Genomic DNA, 18157 nt, shown 5'->3' on the forward strand with positions numbered 1-18157 from the left:
ACAATTTATAGCTGCATAAATGCCAGGATTCTCTCCACTAGAGTTAAGAGCTAGGGACCTTTCAAATGTAGTTCAAAGTAATGAAATTTTAGAATTGACAGATTTTAGAAATTATCTACCCTACCTTCTCTTCTACAGATGCATATACTAAGACCCAAAGAGCTCTCAGTTTGTAAGAAGAACTAGAACTTGAGATCTTACATCCAGCTAACACTTTCTACTACATTACACTTCCAGAAAAATCAGTGAAGATACTGGCAAGTATAAACCTTAACCAAAAAGAGGAAATTATTTTATTTTTTAGGAGAAATACTAAAATACACACACATACACACACACACACACACACACACACACGCACAAACCTGTTCATTTGAAATGTATGCCTACGCCTCTAACACTTAACTTACTCATTATCTCAGCCTGAAATCTCAAATATCCCCAAATGTTACTCAAGCATACCTTGATTCACCCAACTTCTTCAATTCAAATTGTCCATTAAATATGCACCAAAATACCTCCTTCAGGTTTTTAAAGCTGAAATATTATTTTTCTCTGTAGCACATGCCATAGGATTTTGTGTTGCAAATGAGATAATGGAAATGAACCATGTTTGTATTTCTATGAAATATTTCTTCTTTTCAAGATTTTCTTCCCAAAATTGCAGCTTCATCAGAATTTGGTACAATTCATTCAAAAGATCAATTGGTCTATAAGTGAAAAAGTTTCTCCTGAATTCCTAACTTTTGTATGTATATTATATCTAACTATTACATTCCCTAAAATAATCCTTCACATAACTGTTAATGACTCCCAATTATCTTTTAAAAGTCCAAATAATATTCTGCTCCTTCACTTTGATTCTTTAAACTGCTGTCAGGGTCTTTTGGATGTTTTAATTTCTCTAGAAGAATGCTTATAAAACATTAAATATTCTTAAACTGTTTATAGGTAAAATTAGATCCATCTTATTTTTCTAGTAATGCTAAGATTTTTAGAAATAATTATACTACCAATATTTATTTTCCATAATTCTTAGGTTTCTAAAAAGCAATACCTTTACCTCTATTTCCAAATTCTAGCTATGTTTACAACTAGAGGGAAACAGAAGTTCTACCCTCAGAAATAGCATTCATTATCCTTCTTTTTCCATTCCCAGGTGTTCTGATTATTGGTAGTTTGAATTTTGCATAAAAGTTTTCTCCACATCCTGATGATACTGTGAGAGAAATGACAAAGAATCTGAATCTGATATTGTATATTCAGTTAAGATTCAAGGTCAAAGTTGAATTAGTAAATGAATCAGAAATTGAATAGTTTGAGCACCAGTTCATTCCTTTCTACACTAAATAATAGGAATGCTATACATTATTCTAACAAATCTTTAACAGAGGTCTCTTATAGTACAGATAAGAAAGAAGAAAGAAAATATTAACCTTAATTTTATGTGACATCTTCCTGCAACCTCTTTTCAAACATATTATGAAACTCAATAGCAAATAAAAAAAGGGAAAAAAACAAAGGGATATCAGGAGAGGAGTGAAAAAAAAGTCTTTGGACTTTGTAAATCATTGCCCAACAAACTCTTGCCTAGGGTGAATAACCAAAAGGAAGAATTCTAGGCAAACAAATAATACTTTAACTCTACAATTAGAATAAAAATGTTTTAGAACTTTGTCAAGCAATCTATATTAACTGTAAATGAAAAACTAAGCATAAATAATTACTTTTTTCATTTTGTGTTCTCTCATCTGAAGGCATTATTTCTCATTTTCAATGCTGTGTTTCTTTTTCATTAGGATGCTATTTTATTGGGTAAACATCAAATTGATTAAAATGGTAAGTCAAAGATCATTACAAAAGTTCTACAACCGGTGCTCAAATAATCTACCCCCTTGGTATCTCAATCTTCACTAATACAAAAAGAGAAAATAAAGCCAAAATAGGTAGTAAATACTGACTACATTTTGAAATAGATTTTGATTAAAAATATGCCAAGAAAACATGATTTGTGTCTGTGTCTTCTTTTACTACTACATTAAAAAATTAACAACAGGCAACACAAGTTAACTCTTTCCCTTCCTTTCTCAATAATGTTCCTGAAGTCCTAAATGAGAGGACATATCCTTTATGAAATTGCTGCTCAGTGCCCCAGCTGATCTATTTCCCTTAAACTGCCAATATCAAAATCTTACAAGGTTTTGAGACCTTTTTTTTTTTTTTGCTCCATGCAGTGAATTTCATTTCTTAATGTTACATTTATTCTCAATGCATCTGATTCTTAGGTTTCAATGTGACAGAAATGATTGGGATGGGTAAGGGAGGCAAGTGTGCATAGAACATAACAAAACCCTATGCATCTCCACAATGAGAAATATTAAAGTGGAGCTACACATACATTTTTAAGAAAGATCATATCTTCTGTTTTTTAACATTTTCTTTTCTAAAACACACTTTCTTTCAAAGATGTGAAGAGCAGAAATAGAAACGCTGTTACATATGAAAGTTTCAACGGATTTGCTGCCAGAAGCTTTTCTTTATAGTGTTCCTCTTACCTACACTATGTGTTGGCACTGGCAGGTAGCCCTAATTCGTTAGTAGCCAAATTATTTTTGTCCCTGAAGTACGAGAAATCTCCATAGCACATGAATGAGACATGGTTTACTAGTTTACACACATTTTTATAACTCCAAGAAACCAAAACTCATTCACAAATGCTTTCATTTCAGCAAAGAGAAGGGCCACAGAATAACAGAGATACCCACTTTGAATTCCTCGTTCCCATTGTCCATGAGAAAACGAAGAGAAAAATCTTTTTAACTTCAATAAAGAACTTTGATCCTTAATGCAAGAAAAATAAACAGCTTTCTGTTCACCACACTCCACATTTCATTTAAGTCAAAACATTTCAGTACAAGGCATTAAGAGAAAACGTCATTTAGTAATAAACCTAAATGTCTCCCCCAAAAAATTCTTCACAACGGCATAGTACATTTAGATAGTGTAGTTCACAATAACTAGCATCCTCATATTGCATGATCACCGGATACATTTATACACTGCTGCACCACCTCACTAAGTTACAGAGAAAAATAGTAAGAAATAAGTAACATTAAATAATAAACATATAACACAAATAATGATTCAGCCACAGCAAAAAAGAAAAAAAAAAGAAAGAAAGAAAAACCTCTGAAATTTAAGGCAAGACAAAAGTAAATGCATTAACACAAATTTAGCCAAGTGACTAAAACATTACTTAGATAAAAGAAAGAGAGATTTGCAATACAATGAGCTGAGTTCAGGTCTGAATTGATTTAAGGTTTGACACTGATTTCAAATGTCTATGAACATCTACAACCTTTTGTTTTTAATTTTCCTTCTATCATGTTTTATGGGCAAAAAGTCCTTAAACTACCTTGTAATAGATTAATTACTTTCAAGCTGGGTGACAAAAGGGCATAATGACCAGAAAATGACACAAAAGACATAGAAAACGCATGTTAACAAGTTTATCAACAAACCTGGGTAATTCTCATGAAGTACAGATTAAGGTTCAGTGGTTCCAAACTGGCAGCATTCAAATTGGGTTCATATTTGGGTTTTTTGTTTTGTTTGTTTTTTTAAACCACCTGTCCTAAAACGACATTGTTTATGCTAATTATCTTTGTTTATGCCACAATTCTGTTTGTTTACTACATTCTTTTAAAATACCATATCCCTATAAACAGTTCTCACCAGAATTCTTCTAAATCTTGTTTCGGTCTGGTCCTTCTCGGCAGCCCACTGAGCAGAATGCAGCTCTACAATGAAGGCGCAAGAGCTGGGAACAACTTTGAGTCTCTGACTCCTCAGGCTGGCAAAGGCAGGGAGTACTGCTGAGGTTTTACTCTCAGGCTCCAAAGGAAAAGGATACTGAATGTGGAGAAATGCAACACCCCCCTATTGGACAAGCAGAACCATACGCCACAGTATTTCCAGAGGAGATGTATGAACTCTCAACTAGTAAGTAAAGAAAAGAATAGATAATACTAACAGAAAGGAAGAACAGCTTCCAAATTGCAGGAGAAATCACAGATGTCAGGAAGAATAAAAAGGTCTTCTCTTGAACCATTATCAGTTGTGGAATAAAATGTAAGAATAGGAGGCATTCTCCTAAAATATGTCTAAATTTAAATTTTTCCTACTCTACCAATATCACTTGATCAGGTTCATCTATAGAGCATGCAAATGTTACATATAAATGATGATGCCATCAATCAATGAAAAGGAAGGAAGGATAGAATGAATGAAGGAAGGAAGATTTTTGCTATATTTCAGTCTATTTCTTGTTCAACAGAATTTTCCCATTAGGACAGAAGACATTTCATGCTTTGGTTAAATATTTGATGATATTTTTATCTGATTTCTATCATCTGAATCAGAGACGTGGCATATTGGAAGTATATGGGAGTTACTACAAGAGAAAAACTTAGAATGGTTTATTTCTCATGCTGTAGGTTAACCTCATTGAAATTATAAAAGAATAACAAATTGTGAAAGAAAAAAAATCCATCAGTTATACTTATTTCACTAATCTATTAAAAGAAAGGAATTCAGACTACATAATACACATCTGCATTATACAATATACTCATTAGGAGGCTAAAGAATTGATAGTGGAAAGAACAGACAATAAAAATCAGACTTTACCCATGAATGTAATTTTGCTTTCTAAATGCATTATGAATAATCCATATGAAATAGCTTCCAACTCCATGGAGGAGTAATATGCTTAAGAATCAGAACAGGTTTTATTATTTACCTCTCATGTATGATGCATGTACAGATTTTAGTTAAAAGCTCCCTAAAAACAGGTAAATGCTTGAACATGTGCTTATTATATTTGAAAAACATAGATAAGGACACACCAACATGTGAAGCAATCATAATATTTGCACATTTCTGTATCTATCAAACCTGCTAAACACTAAGCAGTACACAATGCCACCTGACATTTAACCCTTAATTGTTCTTGGTAATCAGTCAGGCCTCCTGCCAAGTCTTTAGGACAGTTCTCCAGTGTGAGTGTGACAGAAATGTGGTTTATAAACTGTCCCATGCAAGCTGCATTCCAAGTCAATGTCTTAGCTCAGTTAGCTTGAAAATTATTGAGATGGTAATTAAAATCTATAATCAGGTATAGAGGCACCTTTTCCTCGATAAAGTAGTAGTAAATGAAAAATAAATAAAATGATCAAGGGCCGATATCAGAACATCCTAAAAACCTAGTATCAAACTTACAGGTTTATAGTTGTCATTACGTGACAGAATGTGAACAGATAACTCTCCTTTAATTCACACCTAGAGGTTGCCTGCTAACCTGAATGTACTTATCACTGATGAGCACAATGGTTTAAAAAAAGTTTCTAATTAAGCTGAATACATCTGTCTACATAATAAATATTTTATTGCTATGGTCAAACTTTAGGTAACTAAAATACCACTAATGTCAGAGATATTCTTACAAACCTCTAGCAGTAGTTTTTCATGGGAATTTTATAAATTAGTTTTTCACAGTACCTGGTGTCTCTTTCTTTCAGAAAAACACTTAAAAGTTTTCTGATGAGAACAAAAATTATTTCTTAATCAGTATGACCAGAAATAAATTTGATGGGAACATAAAAGTAAAAGAGTGGAGTTAATTTTTATTGCAGGTTTTACTCTTACGGTGTTCCATTCAACATCTAGAAAATATGCTGTCATCTGCACCAATTTTGGAGAAGCAAGATGATACTATAAACTTAACTTGCTTCATCCCACTACCTTCAATCCCAACTTTTTTTTTCCTTTCTAGACACTATCAGACTGTCTTCTTAAGCAATCATCTTACACTTGCTTTTTAATTAAGTCTCTAACATAAAGCAATTAGAAAGTGTAACAAGTAGTTTAGTCATAAAACTATTACATTACAATCGAATAGGACCAATATAAATAAAAAAGAAAGAAATAGAATACACCATTGATAAACTATCAAAAATTGCTATTTTTATTCACTATAAACAAACTGATATTGAAATTTAAGGCAGTATTTTAAATATTTTCATTCTAAGAATATAAAAAAATAGGTGTTATTTTCAAAAGATAACCTTAAGTCACAATTATTCATTATTTACTTTCAGTAAAATATATAAATTCATTGACTTCTTAAAAAAATTTAGGAGAGTTCAGGCATTCATTCTAATAATGCTATTACTAACATTTAAACTATGTTGCCAGCTATGTTTCCTCTAAACAGTAAGATATAAAAGACTTCCCTTACAAATAATTCTTTAGAACATACTTTACCTATTCGCCTCCCACCTGAGAATTGTGTTTTTCAGTAACCATAATCAGTTATGACAGGGACGCTTGAAAATAAAAATGAAATATTTCAAGTTCTTTACTTTTCAGAATTACTGTTCTATTTGCCCTACCTCCTCCACATTTTTTAACAATGAAATTGTTACTACTTCTTAACTATTTAACAACTGTTTATTAGTCTAAGAGTATTGACTATATTCATTTCTAGGGCTGATAATACAGACATATACAAATCTAAATCTAAATTTTGATCCTGATATTTAAGTTTTGAATATTCCTTACAGTTCAAATAGTCTACAGGTTGGAAAGAATAATAATAGATGGACAAGACTCTACCAATGAAATTAGAAAAAAAAATCACATAAAACTTTTATAATGCATGAACCCCAAGCCACTTATTTTTGTCCTCGAGACCAAAGTTCTCTATTTCATAAAGGAATTTAGAAATCTTCTTTTCATATTTCTGAGTGAAAAAGAAAACTCATCTATTGCAGGTGAGCAAATAGAATAAAAACTAGCAGTCAATAGAAATGACCTGCTTAATCAATGAAAGTTGCAAATAGTTGAAAAGGCAAAAAAAAAAAAAAAAAAAAGCTGATTATATATGAGAGTACAGTTACATCACATATATCTCCTTTGGAGAATACATTCAATGTTGTGTCTGTATGATATACTCTATCATGCATGGGTGACTATAGATACACTCACCCGTACAAATTCAATGTAAACAAATAGTAATGATTTACTGAGATTTTTGTATGTATTACCAATTACAACCACAGGGGAAATTATTAAGAAATTTTATATTGTGTGACATTTTTCAAAATTATTTTAGCCACTAATATTTCTAAATATGATGTCCATACTAATAACCCTATTGATTATCACTTGCTTATTTAATTAGCCAGTTAGAACAGCATGCCTCTGGGTGACAAAAAGTGAGATTCCCACCAGGAGGAAAAAAACATGTTAAGAGATCTGAGCATCAGAATAGGAAAGGAAAAAGTTGAGTTTAAAAAGAGATAATTGAAAAAATACAAATAAAGTTCACAGCAGGAAGCTTGCCTATATAGAGAAATAGGCTACAGCCTGTTAATATGTAACTACCTTTTTATAAGTACAATCTGTTAACAGCCTTACAAATCAGCCTCAGAGTTTTATTTTCAAAAAGTATAATTACAATTAAAGAATATTATCATTTAAGTGCTATTCTGTGCATTCTAAAAAACTTAACGGTGTTAAATTAACAAATTGCTACAGTAGGCAATAGTGTGTTCCACTATGAATAACTTCAGTATCTGCATACAAAATAAGGCTATATTTGCAAATAAAAGGTAACTAATATAAAGAGTTAATACACAGAACTTTGAAAAAATTAATTCAAAAGTGTTAAGAAAGCTCAGCCATTCACTGGAATTATCTAGTGAGGATGCACCTTAATTAAAAAAAAAAAAGAAGAGGAAATGAAAGAAAGAAAGAAGACAGTATTAAAGTATGTATGTTAGCTATTTTACTTTCTTCTCTGATCTGATATTGGCTTCTCTAATATGTGACCACACTCGGTCGTTATTTTATTCTCAATACTCTTTTTCTCTTCCATTGCTTCACTTCTAGAATGTTTTAATCTTTGTCCTTTCTTTTTTCGTCTTTTCATATCAAATTCAGTCGTTTGAGCGATGAACAGCTTGACTTAGCATATTTTTAACCAGCTGGTCTAGCACCTAGCTTGCATTGCATAGTCAGATACAACAAATGTTTATACAGAAGGTAGCTTTCATGAAAATGAAAAAAAGCCTGGGTATCATGCATCCTGGCTTTTTTTAGCTTTTTTTTTTTAAATTCACCATACAGAATACAAAGTTTGAATTCTTTTTAATGGCAAACAAAATTCTATTTATAGTTCAAAAAAAGAACTTATGCTGGGATAAGAACTCAAATTTAAAAATTGCAATGTGTACTTATAGGAACATTAAGAGGGCTAAAATTTTTTCAAAGCCCTGCTTTACTTGCAACAACATCAAATGGAAAGATGTTGCACATACTTCTCTAAACAGGAACAACTTAATTGCAAATGTACTTATTCCCATCATAGCAAAAGGGAAAAATAACAGTAAATCAAAATTCAATTAAGACAGCTAGCACAAAAAGTGGTCACTAAAACTTGGAAAGGGAGCAGCCTCATTTCCACCCTTTTCTCTCTATTTTTGACACTTCAAGAGTAATCTACTAATATATAGCTACGATGTTACATTTTCTTTGAAAAAAAACTGCTCTCTTATATCAACAAAAGGTCATGTGCTTTACTGAGCAGCTTCCAAAGTTTTACGGAAAGATCAAATAGGAACTTATAGCCTCTTTAAACCACCACTAAAACCTTCTGTCACCCTACAAATTACACGAGAGAGAGAGAGAGATGCTGAAAATGGTAACACTCTGCACAAAAGCATTTTTAAAAGGTGTAGAAGGGGAGAAAACAATCAATGAAGGAAGAAAGTAAGAGACTGAATGAGGAAGAGAAAAGCAGCGAGTGGGGGAGAGAGAGATGCTTAATGTTCATTTAATTTCCTGTTATAGGACGCAACCTAAAAACATTAGCAGAAATCTCAGAGACTTTGCAAATCAGTTCAATTTGGTCCCGGGCAGCCACAACAAAAATCAGTTAACAAGACTGCAGGAGCCCTAGCTAAAAGCTTCTCTCACAAACACGTTTTGGGGAAGCATCTTCCAAATGGCTCAGAGACTACTGTAAAATGGGAGAGTTGTACTTCCATATATTAGGGGGAAAAAACTGTACTCACCTTTCAAACTCCTGAGGTAAATCAGGGTCAGTAAGCATGCTGGAAAAGCACAATTTCCCTTTGTCACAGCAGCCACCTATGATCGTCTCCAACTGAACCTGTCAAGTGAGTCCAAACCTTCTAAACCAATTGATTTTCTCTCTCTCTCTCTCTCTCTCTCTCTCTCTCTCTCTGTCTCTCTCTCTCTCTTTCTCCCCCCCCCTTCCCCTCCTCTCCCTCTCCTAGGACTCCTTGACCAGTCTCTTAAAGGGGTAGCGCACTTCCAGCAGCGGGGTCTGGCCGCTCCCCCTCCGCAGAGCCGCACGCTCCGGCTGCAAGGCACTAGACAACCTCAGGGTGCCTGTCCTTTCCTTTTAATTCTCTCTTCTAGACATCACCGAATGTGAGAAGTCAACTCATTTAACACGTCTCCCGTACTCTCTCTTCTAAATAATAAAAGTCACACACACACACACGCACACACAACACACACAAAACAGTACGATTCTGTAAAATGTATTCGCTACGGATTAAAAAACGAAGTCTGTAGAATAACAGAACCCCGATTCGATTAAACTGCATTTATGAACTAATTAAGCAGAAACATTAAATGTTAGTAATAGCATTTGTACACAAAGAATTGTTTTTCCTTCTCACCCCTTTCTAGGCTCTCTCCGTGCGCACACGGAAACACACACACACACACACACACTCACACACTCATACAACAATCAGGCATTGTTCTGAGGGAAGAAAAGCAACTTTGACAGATTGAAATATAGCAGAGGCCCCTTCAAGGAAACCTGTAAACAACTTGTCACTCACTCTGTCGGTCTCACTGTTAGCTCGTGCTTTCCACAAAGTGGTGCGAACGTCCTGGCAACCCAAGCAAAGTTTCCTCAGCTCCAAACTCCATAAAACACGATGTGCGATGTGGAGGGGAATAGGTATCCACATGCCAAAATAACACACACGCGCGAGCGAAAACCCAGAACCGAACCAGAAAATAAAAACAAAAAGATGGTACTAACAAACTGTCCTGTTTGGGATCGCTGGCGAGGTCAGGGGTAGGAAGCGCTCCCCTGGCTGTGGATCTCTTTAATTTCCTCTGCCCAGGCAGCCACAGATAACAAGGTGGACAAACTATGGCTTTACAGATCCTAAGCTGGCTGGCAAGGCACAGCCTCCATAGCAGTTCCAATTATCTAGATAAAAATCTGGCAGGCGAGGAAGGTAATCAGGTAATGTACCTTTGACATGAAATGACAGAGGCACATACACACACAGAGAGAGACACTTACACAGACGTGCATGCAGAGATGGTGGCTGCCCCGTGCACCGCAGCATCTGGTCAGGGAGTAAGCACACACTCACCAACATGAGATAGTGTGCATTCTTCACACACGCGCACACACACACACACACACACACACTCAGTCACTCACACACGCTCTCCACTCCTACTGGGAGGGTTCATTCTGCACAAAAGGCTACATTACAGAGCCCGCCCCAATAAGGGAAAGAGAGGAAAAAAAAGCCTTCCATTGTTGAGAGGGCAGGTCAGTTGATTAGATTTTCTGTGGAGAATTCCACGAGGAAATTCCCTTCAAAGCCGAAGTGATTAACTGGGGGCTATTCTGGAAATGGAGCAGACAATGGCTCAATAGTCTGTACAGCCAATGTCCAGGCTGGCACTGAACTCACTTAAAAAAAAAAAAAATAAAAGCCAGACTCCCTGTTCTTTTCCACACATTCCTCCCCCCAACCCCCTCCACTCCTTCCAACTTCCCCTCCCAATTCCTTTTATTTTGCAGCTGGACAACATTAAGGGCCTTTAAAACCACAAGGGTTGACCCCACAGCAGTTTGATTAGGTCCCACTTTTTTTCTTCTGGCGACAGGCAGACAGTAAGTTTACTTTTTGAGACATACACAATGACACACCATACACATACAGCAAACAGAAAAATCAATTACTAACCTTCTCATATTAGTACATTTATTCGTCATTCAAAGCTTATACATTTTTTGACAAAGTTGATAATAACTTAATAATGAGATCCATCATTCATGAGATAGCCTAAAAATATACACATATATACTACAAAATCAATGTGGAATAAGATTTAAGCGTGTCACTATGGAGTTAAGACACTAACAAAAACACAGAATTATGACCCACCCTGAAAGAGCTGTTAACAAGGGATGTGGCAAAAATGACTTGATGCTGACATGATTTTCATTTTCAGCAGTTGGGGAAGGGGGGAAGGATATTACTCACTATTCTTTCTTGTCATTAGCCTCAAATTATCCTTTATTACAGCAACAACCTAATCCTATGTAGAAAAATGAGAAAATTGTTGCATTTATTTTAAATATCTATTTTTTCAGCCCTTAAAGGAACTACGATCTAATACACTCTAATTGATAATGTATACAAAAATAATATTTTTCTTCTATTGTTAACGGTGGTTATGGGAATCAGGGTATGGTGGTTGCACAGCTACACATACTTTAAAAAATATTTTTTAAAATTTTTTCCTAATTAGGGAATCTTGTTTCATCTTGTATCAATAGAGAAAAAGGAGGAAGGAGGATGGGTAAGTTACAGGGAGCCATGGGAGCTGGAGTCAGGAAGAGGAGGAGGCAGGGAGGAGAGGACGCAGGGAGAGCACAAGAAGGAGACATAGTGGCAGCATAAAGATAGAAACAAAGATAATGGCCATAAGGCAGGATGCTGAGATCCGTATGGTCCCAGCTGCTGTCTTGCTACCGCTACTACCTCTGGTTGTTTCTCTGAAACTCTAATCCAGAAGGTCACCAGAGCAGGTAAGAGAGAGAGTGTTTGAGGCCAACTATAGTATAAAGGAAAAACGTTCACCTTGGAATCTTCCTTGTCTTTTGTTTTGTTTTTATAGTACCTAATATATGTATATGTAACTATACACATGCCAAATAAACACAAAGAACATACAGGGAAATGTTAAATGCTTTGAAAGTTAGTCTTATAGCTCAACATATTCTATAAACATTCCTGTAGCCATTCAAAACAAATTATTTCTTGCACAATCATCTATGCTGAAAGAGTTGAAACAGACTCGTAAGTAGACAGAAAATTTGCCAAATATAATAGTGATCATCCTAATAATGATAATTGGAACTAATGAAACTCCAAGCTCATAAGGAATTTTGTTCACATAGATTAGCTCATGGATCTTAAGCAGTGTGGAAAGGAGTAGGTATGAATATCCCTGATTTTCCCAGTGTTCAAACTTGGGCAAAAAAGAATTTAAAGGCATACAACTGGCTAGTAGCCCATTTGTTATTTGAAGCCAGATCTTCTATTGCCCTGTTTCACATGTGACATCATAATACAGAATAAACTGATCCTCCAGAATTTATAGCTGAATGAAATCCTAAGATGGTGCTCCCTTTTTAGTGACCTAAAAGCCTTTCAGGTAATGGTTATAAAAAATCAAATTTTATAAAATCTCATTGTCACTAGGCTAGTACTATATTTGGTGGTTGAATAGCATATTTTTAAATGTACCTTTCCAGGCCACAAAAGTTTTCTTTCATTTTAATTCTATATTGCAAATTAGCCTTTCTGCCAGATTTTAGAATGTCCGCAAAAGGGAAGACAGTTCCAAAAGGTCTTAGTCAAATTTCACCACTGGTTATTTTATTAAATGACTAAAATAATCCAATCAATCCAAGGTTTAATATTAAATTACTAGTTTAATTACTTTTAATTACTATTATTTTTAGGTCATCTTTTATTTTACATTGCATGTTAAAATATTTAAATTTTATATGCTCATGACTAGAACATAGTATGTGTTAAATAAACCTATATTCTCTATCGATTATCTCAAAAACTTAAGATAGTCAATTGATTATGTATCTAGTAATCTTAACATCAGAACTAGCATTTCAATGTAGTATTTGCTATGCTATTGTAAGTAGAATTCCAGAAGGTTTCCTAATATGTGTGGATTGAGACACACTTCAGCATTCACTTAACATCTATTAAATACTTAACCTATATGTTAAGTGCTATGGCTTTAACAGAAGAATTCAAGAAAAATTTATAACAAATCTAATTATATATACACACATATACATACACACATATGACCAAATATCAAATTAGTTGTTTAGTGTCCAAGCCTCCCAAGGTAAATATGGTAAGAAAAGCAAAAAATAAAATAAATAAGCCAATGAACAAAAAACAGAAATGAGAACTTAACTGAACAATACTTAAAATGGTGAGTATAAATATGATCTACAAATACAGACATACAAATACAAATATATCTTCAGAGATGACCAAAACACAAAGTACAATAAAAACCTTATAAAATAGTTTTACATTTAATGAGTCTCTTTGACATTGCTGCTGCAGTATTATGGAAAATGGAATGAACATGAAAAAGTATGCTTTTGAGCTCATGTTGTTTCCATTGCAAATATCAAAAGGCAACTGACACAGGCTAAGGAAATATAAGATATGCTAGAGAACACTGCTGGAAAATTCTCAAAGAGAATACCAAGAAGTTTTAAGATCATAAACAAGTTATTCCCAAATTTAACCCCTTTCCAGATATCATTTCAAGCAAGCATTTCTACTATTTCTTTGCTCATTTTAAAAGGACATATTTTTCATTCCCCTATTTTAGGATAGAATGGTTAAACATCTTCTACATTAATAACTGAAATTGAAATATGTAGTATTAGGTATAGATTACACTTTAATATTTGATATATGTTCTTACTATCAAGCTACACTTTTCACACTTCATGGAATTTGGAAGACTGTTTTTGAGAAATGAAACTTTTAGCATTACAACTATAATGAATTTAAAGCTTATTAGTGTCAGACAATACTAACATTATACTACCTTAATGTTACACAAGAGGCGTCAAGAAAATGATTTTTTTCCTGCACTCGTTTGCTTTGTCACAAAAACATTAAAAATAAAAATAAAGAACACTCCCTCTTTCAACAAAAAGGAACTTCCAACCAATGTTCATCTGTCAGTCATTCACCAGATGTCTGGTAAGCTCACCTATCACAAGTAGCTTAGGACATTGACTTAGAGTAGACTAGAGTCTTTTAATATTGGACCTCTTCAGAAAAACACATTAGAAATTTAATAGCCTATCCTTTTTTTAAAAAACCTAAAATTCAATTCCCCATACTACATATATGGGAATTGGCATACAATAGTCTACAAATTCAAGGTTTTTCTATTCTATACTCTTTCTATTGTCAGTTCCTTAGTTAGAATATACAGATGAATTACATTCAGATTGCATATTTGAAAAATTAGTGTTCTTCATAGTGTTCTTCAGGAACACTTTCACTTTACATACTCTAGTTTCATACTTCTTTGGAAGAGATAATGTCACTTCCAGTAATCATTTCTACTGTTTGATCTTATTATTTATCTCTTTCTTCATTTTTTGAGGACCATCTATATGATACATATTTTTAAAATATATTGTCTCATTTAATAGTCAAACAACTATATTAGATATGGACATTTATCATCCCAATAACAAGTGAGAAGGTCCCAAAACTAGTGCAGAGATGGAGAACGTCAAAGTTACGCCACCTTTCCTCCAAAGTTCTTAAAAGGCAATGAATGTTAATTTATTTCAAATATAGCATAATGGCAATTAAGTATTGAGTACACAGGAAAGTGCTTAGAAGTATGTTTTAAACCTAACTGAATGCTCAAATTTTAGAAAAGTTAAGTTGACCGATGACTGTCCCATTCTTACAGATAATTTGATATAAAAGATAGTTCTCTATACAACAATTAAAATAGTACAAGAACAGTATTCTCACCCCATTTATAGTGATTTAAAAATCACCAGAACTAGTACTACTCCTCATGTAATTTGGCTCTCTTTTTAAGAATAATCTCTAAGCGTTCTCTTTCCTAATATGTTTTCAAGTTTTAGAATCCCAGGTCCCTACACAATGACTTTGCAATGAAATTTCTGTCTTACAGAAAAAATCAATTATTTCAGGCAAAGGGTATTAATTAGAAAAATAAGATGAACTTAATCTATGCTTTCTTAATTTTTTTACTCACTACACAATTCTCTCTCCTTATGATAAGTGGTGATATCTAATGGTTGTTAGTTTACGAGGATGGAAAGGGCATAAACCAACCATTCTGCTGATAAAAATCAGAAGGCTTCTTTTGAGTAAAGAATCCATATAACCCAAAAGAAGAGAAGCCTTTCGCATAAGCCCATACTTTTAAAAAGTGTTGGCCACCGAACTTTCTGCACTGTAATTTTTCAACCTGGAAAGAAATTCAGGGAACACATTGCCCTGATATTTTGTAGAGAGGCATCATTACGTTGCTACAAAGTAGTTTTGGTTCTTACTTGTTAGTAATATCTGCAAAATATTTTAGTACACATGATTCAGAGAAATTGTCCTACAATATATGTATATATTTCTTTATATTAACTTATCAGAGCAGAAATGAGGGCTAAAACTGAGTAAAATACAAAAACGTTTGGACAGTTTCCTTCATTTTTGAGTTAACTACACTTGTCTATTCTCTATATTCTCCTTTGAGTGTACACTAAATAAATGACAAATATCTTATTCATAGTGAATGAGAATGTTACCTATTAACAATGTCCAGTCTACTTGCGTCTAGAACAGCACAATGGGAAAAATTATAGCTAAGCTGAAAGTTAGGAGGCCTGTGCTCTAAGAACGCCTCTACTCCTTCCTTACTAATGATGTGGTCTTGCCTAAGTCTTTAACATCTCAGGGAACATGATATCTAAGGTCCCTTTCAACTCAAAATTTCAGCTTTTAATCTCTTCTTTGGTAAATCAATTTATAATTTCCAAAACAAAATTGCTTGCCCTTCTCAGTTATATACCATGTATGTGTCCTTTTTTAAACATTTTAAGAATGGTGCCTGTAGTTGATAGTTTATTTTGACACTTTAAAGTATGTCATAACTCTACATTCACACAGCAATATAACACAGTAAGGAAAATACATTTTTTATTAATTAAAGTTAATTTGTAAAAGTTAATTAGTTATAATAACCAGGAAAATTTAATTGGCCAGAAAAATGATGATGTTTTAAAAAGAACTAACTGTGTGAGCAAATTTATCTATCTGTGATTCTTAAAGTTTCCTTTGCTTGAATTTTGAAGTCACAACTCTCATTTTCTGTGATAAGCACAATTATATTTATTAGTATTACCTAACTCAGTGAGAGAATTAAAAGCTGTTTCTTACTACATTGAACACCTCTCATGTATGATTCAACAATGATTGAAATGTAGAGGGAAATAAATATAAGGGCTTTTGTCTTTAACCAAAATTTCAAAATATCAAATAAAAATTCAAAGGCAAACTAAAAAGTTGTTGCAAATTGTGTTCAAGAAAAATCTATATTTAAAAATATACTTTACGGACACTCTGAAGAAATGCTGCCAAACAGACAGCTTTTTTTTTTTTTTTCTTTTTACGTTATTGTTAACAAATATGACTTACTGCCACAATTTAGAAAGTAATTCATTCAGACTATGCTCGGGATGAAAATACAAGAAAATAGGCATTCCCAAATGAATGCATTCATTCAATTACTCACTAACCATTTATAGGACCTTTAATTTATACCTGCATTTTAAACCAACTATATATTAAAATTTCAACGTATAAACTGCATACTTTAATAAATGAGAAAAAAGGTAAGTTAATATTTGAAATTGTCTTGAAGTTAAAGAACTGCTTAGGTATAAAAAGGTATATTACTATTAAAAAACATTTAAATGTTAGTTAACTAAAGAAATTATGGGTCTGTAATCAGAAATGTTTATTTTTAAATCTTGTATAAAGTCAAAGCATTGACTAAAAGACTATAAAAGCATTTGTAAGATATGCTAGCATCCTAAGCACATCTTAAGAAAATAAAAACATATATCTAAGGTCATGACTGCTATTCCTGGTATAGATAGGAAGGAACCCAAATTCGAATTTATTCAGTCTTAACAGCTGGGCCATTATTCTTAATATTAAGGAATAAATCAACTTAATAACCATTGTTCTTATACTGAGTGTGTACCCTGAATTTTACTAGACATATTGAGAGAAAAAAGGAAGAATCAATACACTTAATGTTTCTACTGAGCATTTACTCTGGGCAGAGCACTCTGATAAAAGGTAGAGACAAAAAAATACATTTTTTAATGGAATTATCACCTAGTTCAGGAGATGAGACATTCTATCTAGCCTGTTTCATAAACAATTATCAAATTCTTGCTAACTAGAAATCAGTAATTTTCACATAGATTAATTACTTTTCTTAACAAATCTAAAGGAAAATGCAGGGACAAAAATTAACTGGCATCTGAATTCACAGCTAGTAAGAGACAGACAATCTGAAATCGTCTTTTGATTGCAAACCTAGTCCCTATTCTACTCTATAGGAGAGCTACTTCCAAAGCCTGTCTGCAATACAAGATAAAGTGATTAAAGTGTTGTTTTGTAAAACAAAGTTTTGTGGGGAATTTAAGTAAAAAGTGATTTCAAAATAAGATAAACAACTTCTGACCTTCAAGAATTTAGAATTAATTTGTCATACTTAATAAGATATAAAAGAATCAATTGAAAACCTCCAGAAGCCCTATGAGAATTCAGAATTACAGTAGGGAACAAAAATAATATGTAGAAATCAATAGCTTTCATATATATGATAACACCAGTAGCTAGAGATAACAGAAAAAAGACTCCATTAGCATTAGTAACACAAAAGACAAAATATCTAAGAATAATCTCATTCATATACAATACCTATTTAAAGAAAGCTTTAAAACAATAAGGAAAGGCATACCAAGTTCCTGGATAGGTAGCATCAATACTATAAAAATACCAGTTCTTCCTAAATCAGTGTATAAATTTAATGAGTTCCAAATTAAAATACTAGCAAATGTTTAAAGCCCTAGACAAACTAATTCAAAAATTTATATAAACATAAACAAAATAATTAGAAA

At 33.2% G+C, this 18157-nt stretch overlaps 1 protein-coding gene across 7 annotated transcripts in view; it reads right to left on the reverse strand.

The window, feature by feature from the left end:
• The window catches only part of SOX5 (SRY-box transcription factor 5), a 1007084-nt gene that overhangs the window by 422009 nt on the left and 566918 nt on the right, over positions 1 to 18157 (reverse strand). For 2 of the 7 annotated variants that reach the window (XM_069489789.1, XM_069489785.1), the window contains exon 1: positions 9138 to 9244. The exons of 2 other annotated variants lie outside the window; for them this stretch is intronic. In XM_069489789.1, coding sequence (XP_069345890.1) covers positions 9138 to 9175 — 38 coding nt within the window. In that variant the 5' untranslated portion in view covers positions 9176 to 9244. Of the gene's footprint in view, positions 1 to 9137; positions 9245 to 10417; positions 10477 to 18157 lie in introns of those variants that run through there. 3 more of the 7 variants (XM_069489786.1, XM_069489784.1, XM_069489788.1) reach the window with 2 other exon arrangements.

The sequence above is a fragment of the Eulemur rufifrons genome, chromosome 16, assembly GCF_041146395.1.
Source record: "Eulemur rufifrons isolate Redbay chromosome 16, OSU_ERuf_1, whole genome shotgun sequence".
NCBI classification, from domain to species: Eukaryota; Metazoa; Chordata; class Mammalia; order Primates; family Lemuridae; genus Eulemur; species Eulemur rufifrons.